We start from the raw sequence: 17,025 nt of genomic DNA on the forward strand, positions 1-17,025 counted from the left end.
TATCCTTTTGCCTTAGATTATATGTCTCTACTCGGATCTAAAATAGATAATAAACGTATTACAAGCACCCGACACAAACTGCAAACAACACATTTTAACAGCAGGGGGAGAGCGCATCCCGCAAATGGTGTAGTTTGCTTCAGCTGACAGCAGAGGCCCAGCAGAGTGGAACAGTCTTTCCGGGCAGTCAAACAGCGAGTCTGGCGTCTTTGCCGAGAGCGAAAGACAGCCGATGATAAACTGCTAGTACATCTATATGCACCGTCTGCGTTAACAGCCCTTTGCGCTAAAACATCCAGTGCGGCCCGGTGCTGAGGATTTCAATAAGCATCTACAACGGCTAACGGGGCACAGCTAAAACAGTTAGCCGCATCCGCACACAGGTAACGTGAACTAAAGTTTTCTTCTTCCCTGTTTAATTGTTGCACGGATGTGCACATCCAGCGAAGCTTGAAGACACTGTCAACTTTAAGTGCTTTCATTGGAAGTTTTTCCTTAGCTGCCTGTAGGCTTGTTAGCTACTTAACGCTAGCTAACTACACGTCAACAGCTGCGATAGATTCACGTTAAGTCAAATTAGTGGGCAGCTCAGAGCTAACCGACTAGCGGGTAAAGCTAGGGAACGGTTTGGTTGATGCATACTTATCACTTTTATTATGTTGCAATCTCAATAAATGAAATGAATTAGCTGCATTATATATTTGGTCTGGCAAGTTTGTTTTTTTTAATCACTTGTGAACAGCCTTGCAGCAAGTCACGTGACTGCACTTCAACAGGTAACCTTGATAAACTCGACTCTGTTCCGGGTAGTACTAGCAGCATCCACGTCGATTTCCACAATGTCATAAAGGCTATAAACCTGACGCGGTTAACATTATGTGAAAGGTGCACTTTGTTTCCGGCAGAGAGCTGAAAATCTGGAAATTATCCAACAGTTCTCTAATGTCGGAGGTAGTTGCTCCAGTATCACAGGTGACAGCTAACAGCCTGTAGACGTACCTGTAGTTTTACAGGTACGCTTTAAAATGCAAGGTAAAATTCAATCGAAATTTACCTTAGAATAAATAATAAATAGAACTGTAAAATCCTGTTGTGAGTTCTGGTTAGGGATTGGATTACACAGCTGCTCCTGAGTGTAGTTTAAAAATGGTGTCTATATGTGAGCCACTTCACTTTCCTGTTGTGCAAGTGCTTTCATCAATAACAGAACCCCAGTTTGTGCCTCTCACATGCATTCGACTCAAAGTTCAAACATGGCCATTCGATAGACACATTAATGTGCTGGAACTGTAGGACATACACCACAATTACAATTGGTCTTTACATGTGCCTGATAGGCAGACTATTCAGAGGTCTGGACTGGGGCAGATAAGGAAGTATAGTACATGGATGTGCTGTAGGCGTGGCCCAGAGTATGTATTGTGCAGCCTCAAATCCCACTACTCGTTTAAACAATGTGAATTTAAACGATTCTTACTTTGTACAAAAACATGACTTTGTATAAAGTTAGGAAACCGTTATTGTGATTCCCTGGTGTCGTATTTAATAAAAAGTAATCACTCAGTGAGATACAGATACACAAAGAAGACCATGAGAAGTCCTAAAATACCTTACAAGCAGCAGTTAACTAATTTCCCTTTGTTAGTAGGGGCACTATAAGCAGTCAGCCAGCTTCGTGGGACTTTTTCATACTTGCCTGTCTGTCTGTTTCCAGGTATGTCTGAAGTTAGTCTTGAGGCAGAGTCGGGGAAGACCTCATCCGAGGAGCCTCAGATGGATTGTGAGGAGGATGGCAAAGCAGAGGAGAGTTTGAGCAAGGAGTTAAAGCAGGAGAGCGTAGACAGCAGCAGTGTCAGGGAGGACGATGTGATGTACGACATTGACATTAACAGTGATGAAGAGAATGCAGAAAGCAGTAACAGGAAGGGACAGAAGCCGCATGATGAGGGCATTCAGAGCGAGACTTTGGCGTCTGGTCGTGTAGCCGATAGGGGACACGAGACGAAACGCAGCATTGAAACGGCTGAAACACCACAGGAAAGCGGAGATACTCACACTGAAACAAAGGTGACATTTACCTTCACTCTGAACAATCGACCTGTCCTGGCACTTCCTCTCTGCTCTCGCTCATGTTGCCATTTTGTCCTTGATTTGCTGTTGCGGTGGCGGTATTCTTCCTATATAATCAGGTTAAATATTGTTGCGGAGCTTTATTAGAAGTAATCCAAAACAAGAAACTGCGTTATTGTGTAGAGTGATTGTGTTTGTTTCCCTCTTTTTACGTTTGCTTTGTTTCATCTTCCACTTGCTTTGCAGGAGTTACAAATTAGCTGGTTTTCTCTCTGTTGGTGGTGCGCTTGGTTTTCTCACTAGTTACCAAGTGTTGCTTTGTAATGTGTTTGAGGATCATCAAAGCCTCGTGCACTCTGCTCTTTTGGCTTACAGCAAAGTGATTGCTAAGAAAAGAAATGAATTTCTGTTTATTACTTTGTATTATTGCAAATATACATGTGTTACAAAGTGCTGATTTGTCATGGTTATCCCCTGCTGGCTGGTAAGTATGAATCTATGCATATTTTGCCTTATTTAGATTAACTGTTAACTGAAGGTTAATGTGCGAATGACACAGTTTCCTCCACTTTTTTTGCTAAGTTGGGCATTCTTACATCTCTTGAGTTCTGCACATGCCGGTCACATGGTTGGCTAGAGAGATTTGGAGTCCTGACTGAACGTTCACAGGCAATCCCACATTTATTGTTTCTGGAATGTGACTCCTTAGGTTGTTGTTTTGTGTTCAGTTTCAGGCTCAGCGCCAGCATTGAATGTGGCATCCCAAGAATTTCATATCAGAAATTTTAATTGTTCTTCCCATTTTCCTTTAGTCACCCTGCATACTTTTGACGTAGACACATTTAAGGTTTTGCTTATTTATTTTTTTGGTGGTGGGGTGTTTTTGTTTGCAGTTTGAGCACAACATTGCGCAACGCTAATGTGTCACGTTCGTCTGTAGTTTGCAAGACGCCATTAGCTGACACAGCTAATTGGACAGTAAGCTTATTGTTATTATCCATCCCTCCCTCTTACATCATCTTGATCTGAATCCAGGTTACTGAACCGTAGGGAATGGCAACCTATGACATGCCATATCTTGTCCATTTGCACGCCTGACTCATTTGCAGCCAGTGGAATAACACTGTTAGCCAGTTTTTCTGCAGACTGTGGGTGTGATCATTTTTGCCTCAAGGCCCCTGATAATTTGTTGTTCTGTGAATCGTCTCTTTATGTTTTGTTTTGGGGGTTTTTGTTGGGATTTTTTGGATAAAAAGAGTCATTAATATGGATGCATGGACAGCTAGAATTTGCTGCTAAAAGCACCAATAACAGAACTAGTCAGCAAATTTATTTACACATGTTCTTGTTCTCTGTTTGTTATGGGAGATGTACCTTTTTCAGGCAAATGGTTTGAACCTGAGTGGAGCCAGTCTTACCTGCAGCTGGTAGTTGGATAAGCAGAGCAGTGCTTATCTGTGCTGCCTGCCTGCCTGCAGGTTTCCTATGGCCTTTAAGTATTAATGTGCCAATCACATGGTGCAGCCAGCAAAGCAGTGTCTTTATCGCCCATCCCATCCTGTTTTTAATGTGTTATACTGTGGATCAATAAGTGAAGCAGACGATTCTGTTTTTGATCAACTATTTTGATTTCCATTCACTCAAACACACTAAACTATTTTACATCAAGTGTTCCCCTTGAGACAAAATGTGATCAAAGCAAAATGCCAAATCTATGGCTTTGCAAAGTATTTGAAAATGGTATAAAGTGGTTTACACACCATAGCTGTTGTAAGTAAAAATGGCTCACTGCAGCTTCCAGTATATCTTATTTAGTTGCATTACAAGCTGCAGTCGAATTCACAAGTCCTAATTAGAGCTGGAAGTTCTCACAGGTGATGGTATATGTTAGAGTGAAACCTGAGCCATGAAGTTCAGACAGTTGGCACTAGTCCTTTGGTTATGATTGTGTCAAAGCACAGACCTGAGGGCAGAAGGTGTGCAGAGGATGTTGGGTTCTATCATTCTCAAACAGAAGAAGTTTGGAAACACCAAGAGTCTTTGTAAAAACGGGTCAAAAGAAGTAATTATAGACAGAGGGCCTCAGTCGAACAGGTATCCAAGAATCCAGTCTAGTCTGTTTTGGTCCATTGTGAACGACGTTCGAATAGAGGGGGGAAAATGGTGCAGCAGTCACCGATCGAGCCTGCTGGGAGACGCATACCGGTAAGCAGATCTTAACAAGGAGAAGCAAAATCCTCTGTCCTGAGGAACCAAAGAGGGAAATATCTACCCACAATTCCTAAAGACGTGTGTGGAGAAAAACCTGACACTGACCACCACCTCATTATTACGACCCCTATGCTGAAACGTGGTGGTGGTGGCGGCATCATGCTGTGGGAATACTTTGAAGCAACAGGCCCTTGCAGATGTATGCAGATAATGTAGTGCAAGCCTGGATTGAATTTATTTCTCAGGATCTCAGGCTGTGTTCAAAGTTTATATTTCATGAACACAATGCCCTGGTGAGAAAACACAGGAGTGGCTTTGGCTGTTGCGACCCAGCTAGAGTCCAGACCAGAATCTCTGAAGAGACCTGAAAATGGCTGTGTGTCCAAAAACACGTGCCAAGTTTGTAGGATGACTTTCAAATAGTGTTGAGGTAGAGCTGGGCGATAGAACGATAACGATATGTATCGCGATATAACTTTTACTCGATAGAGAAATTAAGCTATCGCGATAGACCTCGCCGCTCTTGTCCTCTTAAAAAAAAAAAAAAAAAAAGGTCAGCCAATCCAAATTAAGTAGCGCAGAGCCGAACCAATCACAGCCGCAGCGTCACGTCGCGTGACTTGTTACGTACCGCACAAGTGCCAAGCCGCACGTGTGTTTGTTTGGGAAGCAGCCAGCGCGTAATGGAGGAAATGAGTGTGCCGACTAGAAAAATCAACCGAGCGTGACCGAAGAGAAAACCGATGATGGTTCCAATGCCGGAGAGATTGTCGAACGGAAGAGCCATAGAAGTTCCGTAGTGTGAAGGTATTTCGGCTATTTCAAGTCTGACAAAAAACAGAGTAGCGTGCACTGTAAATTGTGCCGAAAGCAAGTCTGCAAATACAATAAACTGGTGCATGCGTCACACTGTGCGCCACGTTATTGTTTCGGTGAAATGAATTTCTACAATACTGTTACTGTTAATTCTACTCTCTGCAGTGTTTAAATGCTTACATATACACACAGTTACTGTCCCTCCACACATACGACTCGGTTCTGCTTCTATGCCCCAGCTTTGTTTACTTTTTCCCACCGAGGCTTCTAGACTTCTGATTGGCCAACATTTCTGCACGGTTAGGAATCTAGCGCCACCTGCTGCTTTGGCATGTTCATAGCAGCGTTTTCCTTCATTTCTGCCTTTATGTCTGGACGGGATTATTTTTTTAAAACGAAAACGGAAAATCTCCGTTTTCAAAAATACCCGTGTACGTGTGGACGTAGCCTCAGTCTCTGACTGGAAGCGCTAATTCGTCATTCGGCTTTTGTCAGACTAAAGTAACTGTTAAAACTGTTTGAAAAGCTCAGCTATACAACAAGGAGAGATTGAGAATTTCCTTTTAGTTCTCAGTTTATTTGATATTGACAAAAGTTAGTCAGTTTTGTCTGTTCTTCTGTAAAACAAACTAAGATTTATTTTTAGAATTAATATTTTGTTTCTAAGTGGAATTGACAATTTAGTCTGTTTCGTTTGTTCTATTTTGAAACTTAAACGCTTTAGCGGCTGCCTTTTGTGTAGTTTGCAATATTTGCCTTTATTTATCTGAAAAAGTCTCATGTTCCTTAAGTACATCTACCCTGTTGAACTTATTATGGGAAATAAATATTTAAATAAAAACAAGCTGCTGATTATTTCACATTTTACTTGTGAGCAACGGCACATTTAAATCTTAATATAGTTATTTGGCTTATATTGTGATAGATATCGTTATCGCCTGAAATGAAAAAAACATATCGTGATATGAAAAAATCTCATATCGCCCACCTCTATGTTGAGGCTATAGTGGCTCCCAGATACCCTGTCATGGGATATTTCAGTGTTATATTTTTTGATAAATGTACCAAACATTCCCTTTCTTATTGTGAAGTATTGTGTGTGTGGGTTGATGAGAGGGAAAATGCTGTAGGGGTCAATATAAACTTACCGTTGTGTTCTCACAGTGAAACCACTCAGCCTGTTAAGACAGGAACCGGCTCCTCTTACCAGCTGATCTGGATACTACTTGCATTATTTAGAAAGGGGTCAAGATTCATAAATAAAATATCTTGCTCAAAGATGCAAATTCCCCTGTACTGATTATAAAAACACCTCACTTTAAATGCTTTTTTCCCCCACACACTAACATTCACAGGCCTCATAAAAGCTTCCATACAGAATGTCATAGTGATTAGGTCAGTGTCCCAGTTTTCAGGTCCACAGTGATTAGGCCATAAAAAAGTACTAAAACTAGCACAGCTGTATCTTCATCCTCCAACTGCAGGCAGATTATTATAGCTTAAACCAAAGTGATGTGGCCATAAACTGTCTCCACCCTGCGGTTTGCTCCGAGGTTGAGCTAAACAAGCCAATGTGTCACTGCATCATGATTAAGGCTACGATTTCTATTTTTCATGGCGAATAAAATGAGGACTGCCACATGATTATTGTGAGAATTGAGTTTTGTTCGATGCTTATTCCAGCTGGATAGGGTGAGCTAATGCTCACGTGGACATAGCCACAAAATTTGGGTATTGTCTGTTTAAGGCATTGCAATGGCAGATATTAGGAGATGTGGAAGGCCACTGATGATGCATTCTATTCTGTGTAGCTTTAAGAAGTAATGCTGTGAAATAGGGGAGTGTGGAAAGCTGATGCCGGTTGTTGTTGCACAAAAACTTCATATCCTGATCGGTGCTGAAATCAATCAAAGCAACGATCTTAAATCTAATCGTAAATGAAATCTTTTCATCCTGTCTTGATAATCAGTGAAGAAAACTGTGAGAGGAGGATGGGTTGATCAGTGTCGTGGTGATGCAGCATGGTTTAGGTATGTTAATGTAGAATAGTCAAACTGACCATGTTAAGTATTTGTTGAGGTTAAATATTAAAAAAGCAGTTTAATAGTCAAATTGTTATTTATATGTCACTGAATGTGAACAAAAGTGCTTAAGTTACAGAAAAAACCCCACTAAACTTCACTTGAAACTCTTACAACTATATAACCTGCAACAACTGCTGTGTTCTTGGATCTTGGCTATGAGTACATACAATCACAAAATGAACATGCTGTTGGCCATTTAGACTATAACGCACTTGGAAGATGTTTACTTAAAATTATAAATCCAGTGAGAAATAGGGGGATTTTTTTTTTCTTCCTATTGACTTCTGTATATTAAACTTATTTTCAACCAGATGATGAGTCGCCCCCTGCTGCCCATTTGAAGGACGCAGCTCCTCAGCACTAGCTTAATTTTAAGCCCTCGACGATGCCTCTCTTATTTACAGTCTATGATATCCAGTCTCCTCTTTTTTTCCTTGAGAAATAACCTGCTTCATTTAACCATCCTTATTGCAGGAGAGCACAATGGCCGAGGAGTCCCACAGAAGCACAGCGGCGGAGATCCCCGTCACCAGCAATGGAGAACTAGAGCAGAGCCCCGAGTCTGTATTCAGCAGGGTAAGAGATGAGCTTAGTTTCATTAAACCTTAAAAACTGTGCAAATATCTATGAAGAGTATGTGTCACAAAACAAGGGAAACTTGTATAAAGGGATGTATTTGCTATTTTTAACAACTGATATTTAGTTTGCCACGATTTCTAAAAAAGAGCATCAACTGTACACTTTGGAGCAGCTCTAAGTGGCAGATGTTTGAGGGTAAATTAATTTAAGGCAGTCAAGCAGTGATGTAATGGTACAGTAAAGAAAAGCACTTTCCACCAATCACATACAGACCCCAGACACATTTCTTTCTCATCAGTCTGAGAGTTGGCAGTGGTTCCAGCTGATTGCTCCTTATAGCTCACAGTCACACTGCCAAGTCTGTTCAGCTCACAGACAGTATAAAACATGGACATAGCTACCGTCATGTCACCTGCGGTTCTCTGAAGTTCTGTTTTGAAACCTCAAACGAGTGTTTTCTCAGTTACCGTCTTGGTCGCGAGACATCAGATGTGACGAGATGGGGCGGGTCTGGCAGTGAAACCACTTCGTCATTGGCTAATAACTTATGATTGACAAGCCCATGAGCGAGCAGAAAATACCCCAGCTAATCTTCTTTTTCACATATAATATGACCAAGTTTAACAATTTTATTTTTTTTTTAGTCAGTGTGACACAAGAATGAGTGACTAACGAGTGAGTTCAGTAACAAAGTGTTTAGAGTTTGGGAAAGAGAGCCATTTTCCCATAGACTTCTATAGGACTGGAAGTCTTTTTGCAACCACAGCTATCGCCATCTGGTGGTCTTCAGATAGAGTGCAAGTTTTTAAGCACTTCAACGTTGGCCTTTTTCCAGTCAGACAGCTGTGTTCAGATTTTTTTTTTTTTTTTTTTTTTAACTGTCTATGGTGTAACCACAAGCATGTGTGGAACTTTAAAATGTTTAATCCTGATAAAATAACTTGCTGAGGCAGGAACTGATAAATTACCGGAAGGTTCTTACCTGGTTTCATCTGACTTGATTTAACTTGAATGTGAATGGAGGAATGAAATAAATATTCTTATATTACTTATTCGTAAAATGATAAAAACGTTTGATACATGTGTTCCATGCCACTTGAATCCTGCTGTGATAAATCAATGTAGAGCCTTCAGCGTCTACACAAGTGGCCAAGTCCTTTGTTAGTGTGTGACAAGTATTAAGCGGGATAGCCAGATATCTGGGGAGGTGCATGTCAGGTCGCACCATATGGCTTCATATACCTATAGTGTAGATCAGGGGTCTCCAGCTCCAGTCTTCGAGAGCTACTGTCCTTGACAGCTGAATCAAATGGTTGAATTACCTCTTCAGCATGCCATCAAGTTTGGCAAAGTCCTGGTAATGAGCCATTCACTTGATTCAGGTCTGCTGGAACAAGGATGCATCTAAAAGCTGCAGCACAGTAGCTCTTGAGGATTGGAGCTGGAGACTTGTGGTGTAGATGGTGATAGTCATGGAGGGAGTGGTCCTTTTGATTGGCTCTCGCTTTAGGAAGGCCTCAATATGTGTAATGGTGACAGGAAAACCATAACGCTCCATGTTTGTTTGTTTGTTTTTTATGGTCATGGTTGCTGGTGACCACATGGTCATAACTCTCCTGAACTTAAACACAACGATTCAGTGCTGAACGAGATGAATTGATCCTAGGCACGGCTGTTCGAGCTTTCTTGAGTGTGAGGTTAATTTGTTAGGAGTGGTGAATGTTTCACAAATTGTTGCGTGCCACCCTGTGTGTCTGCACTGTTAGTGGGCAAAAATATATTACATTAAAACTTTAGATGGTATAAAAGATTTAAACAGCTTGATAAACCACAGTGGAGGTTTTCTCTCTTCTCGACCATAGCTGTATTTCAAAAGTGACTCATAAATTTAGCTTCACTAAATCAGTTGTTAATGTGCGCACCCATAAGACCTTCTTCTGATTAAGCCTTTGGGGACACCCACCAATCATCTGTAGCTTCCACGCAAAGACTTCCTGTTCTGCTTGCTTGTCAGGAAGGCAACTAAAAGATGCTTAGAGAGAGCTAAACTGTTATCAGGGGATAACTGTAGGTTTCAGACTACAGAAGGAAGCTTCCAGTCCCTAAGAAATCAAGTCCAGATATGTTTTTATGTTTGTGTCTGTCAGGTCTACTTAAACTATTTTATCTTTGTTTTGTTTCCTCCCGTAGGACTCTTATCCCAGTGGCCCAGGGGCCATAAACCTTTCAGAGACTTGTGTCACATCAAGCAACTTTGCCTCAACCACGGAGGGCATCATTGAATCAGGACCATACAAAGGTGAGCCGTACTCTCCCCAGTTTTACGCCTGTTGCTTTGTGGACCGTTTCCTCACTATTCAGAGGTTTTATGAAGCAGCATCTCTGTCAGTGTGTTGTCAGGCTTTGTCAGCTTGTTACATTATTGGATTTTATTTGCAACATTCTGAGTTTACAAACCACCCATCTGTCCATGTTCCCACTGCCCCACTTTTGTTTTTGTTTTTTTTAAAATCTCTCTGAAATATAAAAGGTAGAAATTTGAATTTCTAAAGCTGGACATCTAATTGAATTTAATGAGTTTGCTGTGATCTTCACATCGTATCGCCCCGTCTGCGTTTTATCATCATGTCCTTGTTACAAATGCAAATAAAAATCTCCCCATAGTGCGTAGAGCTGCTAGAGCCCATTCACCGCCATGTTGCCATGGCTATTTTCCATGTTATTTACACTGGCTGAGGTAGGCTTTTGTTCACAAGCACGTGAGCTTGGGGGGGGGGGGGGGCACAGGAAATAAACACCAGTGGGAGGGGAGGGGGGGCACAGGAAATAAACACCAGTGAGAAAGTCCCCCTTATACTTGTGCTGGAAAAAAGGTAACGCACTAATGATAACTCTATCTCCCAGGGTCAGCAAGCCTGCCCGCATCTCCCGTGTCACCTGTAGCTCCCAGCTCGGCTGTTGCCAGCCGCCTGGCGCGCTCTTCCAGCGATAGTCAGGCTGAGAAAGGTACCTCGAAGCGATGGTGTATGAATCAGATGAAGCAACACCATTTTCTACGCAAAATTAACCACAATCTACTTTACCGCCTTTGGTTCTCACCAGGTCCTTACCTGCTCTTTATTCCTACAGGCTGTGCTTCGTTGCAAATCAAACCTTTCCTCTCCCTTCCTGTTTGTTGGCTCTTCAAACTTTGCCTTTGCATAAGACCGGGCTAACATAAGTAGTGTTATGCTTTGCACTGGCAATCGGTGAGCATTTAAATACCCTTTAGAGTCCTTTTACTGAGGTCTACATGTCAGAATGTCTAGATTTAACTTCTTGATACCTTTACATTTGCTTGGCTTGGAGAAAAAAACTGCCTGCAAATTTAATCTCAGTGGGTTTTCCTGCATGCAGCCTTTGTCCTCGCGTAATGTGGCACCCGGCATGTCTTTATGGAGCCTCAAAGCTGCCATCATGTTTTTGAAAGGCGGTCAGATGAGAGAAAATGGAATAAATCAAAACGTTCTTCACTGCTTTGACATTTGATTTTAAAACTATCACTTAAAGCTACTGTAGCTGACCTTTTTTTTTACCTTCAGATGATGACCACCTTCTACAGTTTCATCAGCTCTGGAGCTCCGTATCTTTCAGCATTTCTCTAGACCCAAAACAAAATGAAGCTCCTGTCATTTACAATATTTTAATGCTGTAGAGTTAATTTCAGCTGGGCTGTTCATAGATATCACTTTGCTAAGTGAATAACTTTCACTCTCCAGGCTCGATGACAGCACAGCCAAAGAGCGGAGCGGTGGTGCTTTCAGAAGACTTAAAGAATCCAGCGATGGAAAAACTGGACTTAGTGAGGAAGTGGAGCATCAACACATATAAAGTAAACCTCTCTTTAATTGATTTATTATTATGTCCTTTTTCTAACCTCCTGCTTCTTCTTCTTCCATTTGTAAACTGGGATGTTAGGAGAGTGATCGACATTCTGTCACTTTAGACGTTATTGTGACTCCACTCTTAAGTAGAAACTCCCAGCTGTCCCTGTTCTTATGTTTAAATTTCTGTTTCTCTATTATTTGCTTGTTTTGTTTCAACAATCCTCCTGTCCTCCACAGTGTACCCGGCAGATCCTGTCAGAAAAGCTGGGTCGCGGCTCGCGGACCGTGGACCTGGAGCTAGAGGCCCAAATCGAAGTCCTCCGTGACAACAAGAGAAAGTACCAGCATGTGATCAAGCTGGCTCAGATGCTGGCCAGTCAGCTCTCCCAGATCATGCAGACACAGAGGCAGCTGGGAGATGCCTTCGCCGACCTCAGCCTCAAGACACCGGAACTCCACGTGAGTCCCCATAAAATCTGAAAACCGCCAGACTGGATTTAATACAGTTTAAAAAAAAAAAAAAAAATCCTACAGAAGCTATTGGCTTGTGATCCGTCTGAGGGCTCTGAGCTTTCTTTGGGTTTTTGAGGTATGTCAAACATGAAGCCAAAATTTTCAGTGTCGTGAAGGTGGTTCTGCTTCAGAGTGTCTAGATCACCATAGCAGCTCATGCTCAACATATAACCTTGTCCAGAGGTTATGAGTTTAATTTTAAAGATGCTTTCAGTACACAAGCAGATTGGTTTTGCGTGTGTGATTTTAATTAATTTGTTTTTTTTTTAAATGAATATCTGCTATGAGTGAGATATAGATCATCTAGAGCCATATTTTACTGACATCACAATAAGTCCTTCTGTGACGTTACAGCAGCACAACCTGTCTATGTTGCATTGGCGCTGTAATTTGCATGTCTTCAGTGAGGCAGGAAAGCCATTAATATGTTTTTCTGCTTGCTCCTCCTATCCTGCTGCGTCTGTTTTGTATTGTTGAATCTGCAGCTTATAAAACACTGATCAGAAAACTTGATCGGCAAGATTGGATCCCATTTCACTTTGATCTGGTCTCTTTCAGAACGCTATGGGACAGCGTCAGACCTGATATGAACTGAGTAGCCTTTAATTTTCATGCCATTTTTTTGTATGAAGTTTGAAGCTCTGATGATTAGAGATCCAGTTAGAAGTAAACAGTAGCAGTGGGCAGTAAAGGTTTTCTGCAGCAGTACTGTTGATTTCTTGAAATATTTATTTATTCATTCATTCATTCATTTATTTATTTTCTATAGACCTTGATCAGCCATTATCCTCTTATGTCCTTTTGTGCAGAAGTACAAAAACACATCAAATGTCCGCTGCATAAGTTAACAAAGAGAGGTTTTATTCTTTTAGGTCATATTTGTTGTTTTACTTTCTAGTATTTAGAGGAATCTTATGTGACAGCATGCACACATTAGTTAACCTCCTAAGACCCAAACTCTTCCACGGCATGCATTTTTAGTTTCTCTTCGATATTTGGGCATATTGGGACCAGATGAAAGTAAAAACAAAGAATTACCAGGTTTTTTTTTTTTTTGGTTTTTTTTTTAAACCTATATTTTTGTTTCTAAGAAAAATGAGAGCCACATGTGAGGATATTTGTTTAAAATTTCGATAGAACAGTAGCAGTATAATGTCCTCATAAGTGGATATCAGGTGCTTGTAGAGCAAAATTGAGTATTTTGGTCTAAATAACCCAAAATGTGATGTCCAAATATGTGGATGCCAGGTCCTAGGACATAGGTGTCAAACTCTGGCCCGCGGGCCAAATTTGGGCAGCCTAATTACATTTGGCCCGCGAAGCCATACCAAATTACTATTAGAGCTGGCCTACTGGTATTATACAGCTAATATATATATTGTTTAGTATTAAGCTTTGCTTGTTCCATATTCAGGTTTTCAGCAAAACGTGTTTGAGTCCATAAGAAAAGATTCATTCTTATATCTGGAGGAATAAATATATTTCAATAAATATTAACATTATCCCGCGACTTTGTTCCAGTTTTGAATTTTGGCCCACTGTGTATTTGAGTTTGACACCCCTGTCCTGGGAGGTTAAGAGTTGTCCACCATTATTAGATGTGATACACTGGTTGCTAGGGAACAATGTGTATTCCCTCGACTGAAACCAGTGCTTCTTTTTTCAGGTTGCTTTCAGTCACTGGTTGAAATCGGTAGCAAAGAAGTTGGTTGTTTGCCAGCAGTTTGCCACAGCTGAATTTAGCTTTTACCCCTCAGCCCTAAAAGGCTGAGGGTTATTGCCGCACCGCCGCGTGGGCGGCGTGGAAACCTAAGTTGGTGAATGCGTGAAGCTTGTTGTATTTAGTTATGGTGGTGATAATTCATCTTTAGAGGCTGCAGTTTGGGGTCATTTGAAAAAAGTGAAATCAGAGCTCTTTATTGCATTGTGTAATGCTGAACTTTAAGTTAATTGAACTTTCACGATGCCTTGAGTCTGCATTTTTCAAAATAAGTTTGTGTGTTAGTCAATTAAATTTGTGGAAGGTCACAGCTTAAACCCGTGTGTTTAAATTTTAATTTGGTGCAATAAACACAAATAATTGTGCCTGTTCTTTTCAGGAGGAGTTTGGATACAACGCTGAAACCCAAAAGCTGTTGTCCAAAAACGGAGAGACGCTGCTGGCTGCCATCAACTTCTTCATCTCCAGTGTGAACACGCTCGTGGACAAAACAATCGAAGACACCATGATCAATATCAAACAGTATGAAGCTGCAAGGTAATGTGCACACAGGCTTAGTTCTACTTCTGCACCAAACAGACTTTTATTTAATTGTGAGACACAAGGCTTTGGCTGGATGCCCACGGAAACGTCTTTCTCTAAAGTTCAGACATATAAGTTGTTGTGTTTAATTTGATGAATTACCATTTTAATTAAATTGGACAGTTTTAATTGTGGACAAATTGAGTTGTGTTTAAGCTGCTGCCGGAGATTCAGGTTGTTGAGGTTGCGGAAAAACAGACTCAAGGACAGCTTTTACATCAGGGCAATATTTAATAATAAATTTACGATGCACTAATGTAAAACTTTTTTTTTTTTTTTTTTGTACAAAAATTATTGTTGATTCAGTTGACGCAGTTTGCGTTTTTCTGATGTGGTTTATATATTTAAACACTCCTAGGGTTGAGTATGATGCATACCGTACAGATCTGGAGGAGCTGAATCTGGGGCCGCGTGACGCCAACACCGTGCCGAAGATCGAGGTGTCTCAGCAGCAGTTCCAGACCTACCGCGAGAAATACGAGAGGATGCGAAACGACGTCTCCGTTAAGCTGAAGTTCCTGGAGGAGAACAAGGTTGGTTAGGTGCTAGCTCGCTCTACATATCACTGCCCACGTGTTAACTTTCAGCTAATTGTGTCGCTTTTTTGCTCCTGTTGTCTCAGGTGAAAGTTCTGCATAATCAGCTCATCCTGTTCCACAATGCCATCGCTGCATACTATGCTGGAAATCAACAGCAGCTGGAACAGACACTCAAGCAGTTCCACATCAAGTTGAAAATGCCAGGCGAGGACAGTCCATCTTGGCTGGAAGAGCACTAATCATTCCTTTTCGGCTCCATTTGACAGGACATGTCAAATTTACAGAGAAACTACAGGAGCTTTCTTCCCTCTTTAATGCTATTCTCGCTGCTTTTCGAACTTTGAGAACTGTAAATGAAAATAATGCAAAAACGAAAAAAAAAAAACCTCCCACATTCCATTTGTCTTTGTTAAATCGTTTTCCTTCTTCTTGGTTATTTCACATCATTGAAACACGCACTTTTGCACTGTTTGACAGATGTGTCAAACAGATGTTGCTGCAGTAAACGCGTTTGGAAACTCTACATGGCCTTTTGTATTCCAGCGTATGATTGTTGTATCCCAGCACAGTGGACATGTTGGCTTTGTAAAGTGGGGCAGCTATGGGATCAAAACAACTGCCGTTTTACTCACATTCTTTATACTGCTCTTATCAGCCGATGAATGCTTTGCAAAAGATAAGCAGGAAGCTTTTTTTTTTTTTTTTTTAAATGCAAATCCTTTAATGAATTGATCAATTTTACTCACAAACTCTGATTAAAGTGGTAGTTTGATATTTTGGGAATTTGCTTTCTTGCCGAGGCTCATGTAAGATCTGCTCTGTCCTCTCAGTTTAAAGCCAGCAGCCGGTTAGCTTGGGATAAAAACTAGACACGAGGGTAGCTTTACTCTTTCCACCGGTTAGAAAGGAACCTGCCTCCTAATACCTCTAAAGTTCATGAATACAGAAAGCCAAAGTGTATGAAATCAAGGTGTGCTTGTGCAGAGGTAAAACCAGGCAGCCATGTTTCTAATTGTGAATTTTATGCTAAGCTACTGTAACTGACTTCTTCCTCTGGATGAGCTAGATGGCTGTCCATCCCCACATTTGTGCAAAAACCAAAGTTTTCCCAAATGTTTGAAACACTCCGTGCAAAGAGATGGCAGTTCAGATGACCTTTACACAATCCCTCTGTTTTTAGGACTTCTGGGGGTTTTATTGTTGTTGTTTTGTCTACATTTAGGGCTCGCGGTTGAATGGGTAAAAGTGTTGATAAAATGAAGGATCAGCCTTATGTGAATAGATGTGCCTTGATTTCTTGAATTGGTTCTCCTCAAATCCATGCTGTCTGGTCTTCTTGTTAAAAGCAGGTGCGCTCGCTACCAGTGTTCAGAGAATGGAGCAAACGAGCACCTTCCACCCTCTGAGATGGATCCTGTACAATTTTACACGTTTAAACGCAGCACAAATAAAAGGAAAACTCCAGTACCTTAGTGAAGACGTGCTGTTCTCAAACATACTTATCCATATTGCACACGTGCACATTTCTGAAATTGAGATCAAAAACTTGTTAGAAGTGTGTGACATGTACGTTTTAAACCAAAATGCAATTAACTTGAGAGATATTGTCTTTTGTAAATTTAAACACCAGCATTTTTTTGCATAGGCTGCGTACGGTTTCCTTCGATGGGCTGTGCGAAAGTATGATTATTCCAAAGGGGACGTTCTGTCTGCTAGTGTGGTCCTCACTTTGTGGATTTGTACTTCTCCTGTGGCTCGCTATAGCAGTGTGAGAGCGTGAATCTTGTACAACAATCTGTTCCTTAAAATAGATGGCTATATATTTTTAATCTCTATTTGATTTTTAGTATGACAAAAATGCTGCCCTTTGGCGTTGTTTTCCTAAAGACCTGCATAATGGTGTGCTACTGTGGTAGCACCGTGTCACAGTGGGCATCTACCTTTGTAATAATGAAACATTAACAAATGTTGAGTTAAAAGGATTCTGAATGTTGTGTAACCTTTTTTGGGGGGGGGGGGGAAATAAAACATTTTTAAAAAAAGTG

General features: G+C 41.1%; 1 protein-coding gene across 3 annotated transcripts; it reads left to right on the top strand.

Moving 5' to 3' along the window:
• Window positions 1–125: 125 nt before the first annotated feature.
• Window positions 126–17,025, top strand: arfip1 (ADP-ribosylation factor interacting protein 1 (arfaptin 1)). Of its 3 annotated transcripts, XM_080880151.1 has the most exons (10): window positions 126–383; window positions 1,715–2,067; window positions 7,656–7,757; window positions 9,951–10,059; window positions 10,665–10,766; window positions 11,519–11,631; window positions 11,864–12,085; window positions 14,239–14,396; window positions 14,800–14,974; window positions 15,064–17,025. In XM_080880151.1, exons 2-10 carry the CDS (start codon window positions 1,717–1,719, stop codon window positions 15,217–15,219), a joined length of 1,488 nt encoding a protein of 495 aa, XP_080736277.1. In that variant the 5' UTR covers window positions 126–383; window positions 1,715–1,716; the 3' UTR covers window positions 15,220–17,025. The 3 variants fall into 3 exon arrangements, with proteins under 3 accessions (XP_080736277.1, XP_080736278.1, XP_080736279.1); XM_080880152.1 differs by lacking the exon at window positions 10,665–10,766 and having other exon boundaries at window positions 131–383; XM_080880153.1 differs by lacking the exon at window positions 1,715–2,067 and having other exon boundaries at window positions 134–383.

The sequence above is a fragment of the Rhamphochromis sp. 'chilingali' genome, assembly GCF_963969265.1.
Source record: "Rhamphochromis sp. 'chilingali' genome assembly, chromosome: 4".
In the NCBI taxonomy this organism is placed as follows: domain Eukaryota; kingdom Metazoa; phylum Chordata; class Actinopteri; order Cichliformes; family Cichlidae; genus Rhamphochromis; species Rhamphochromis sp. 'chilingali'.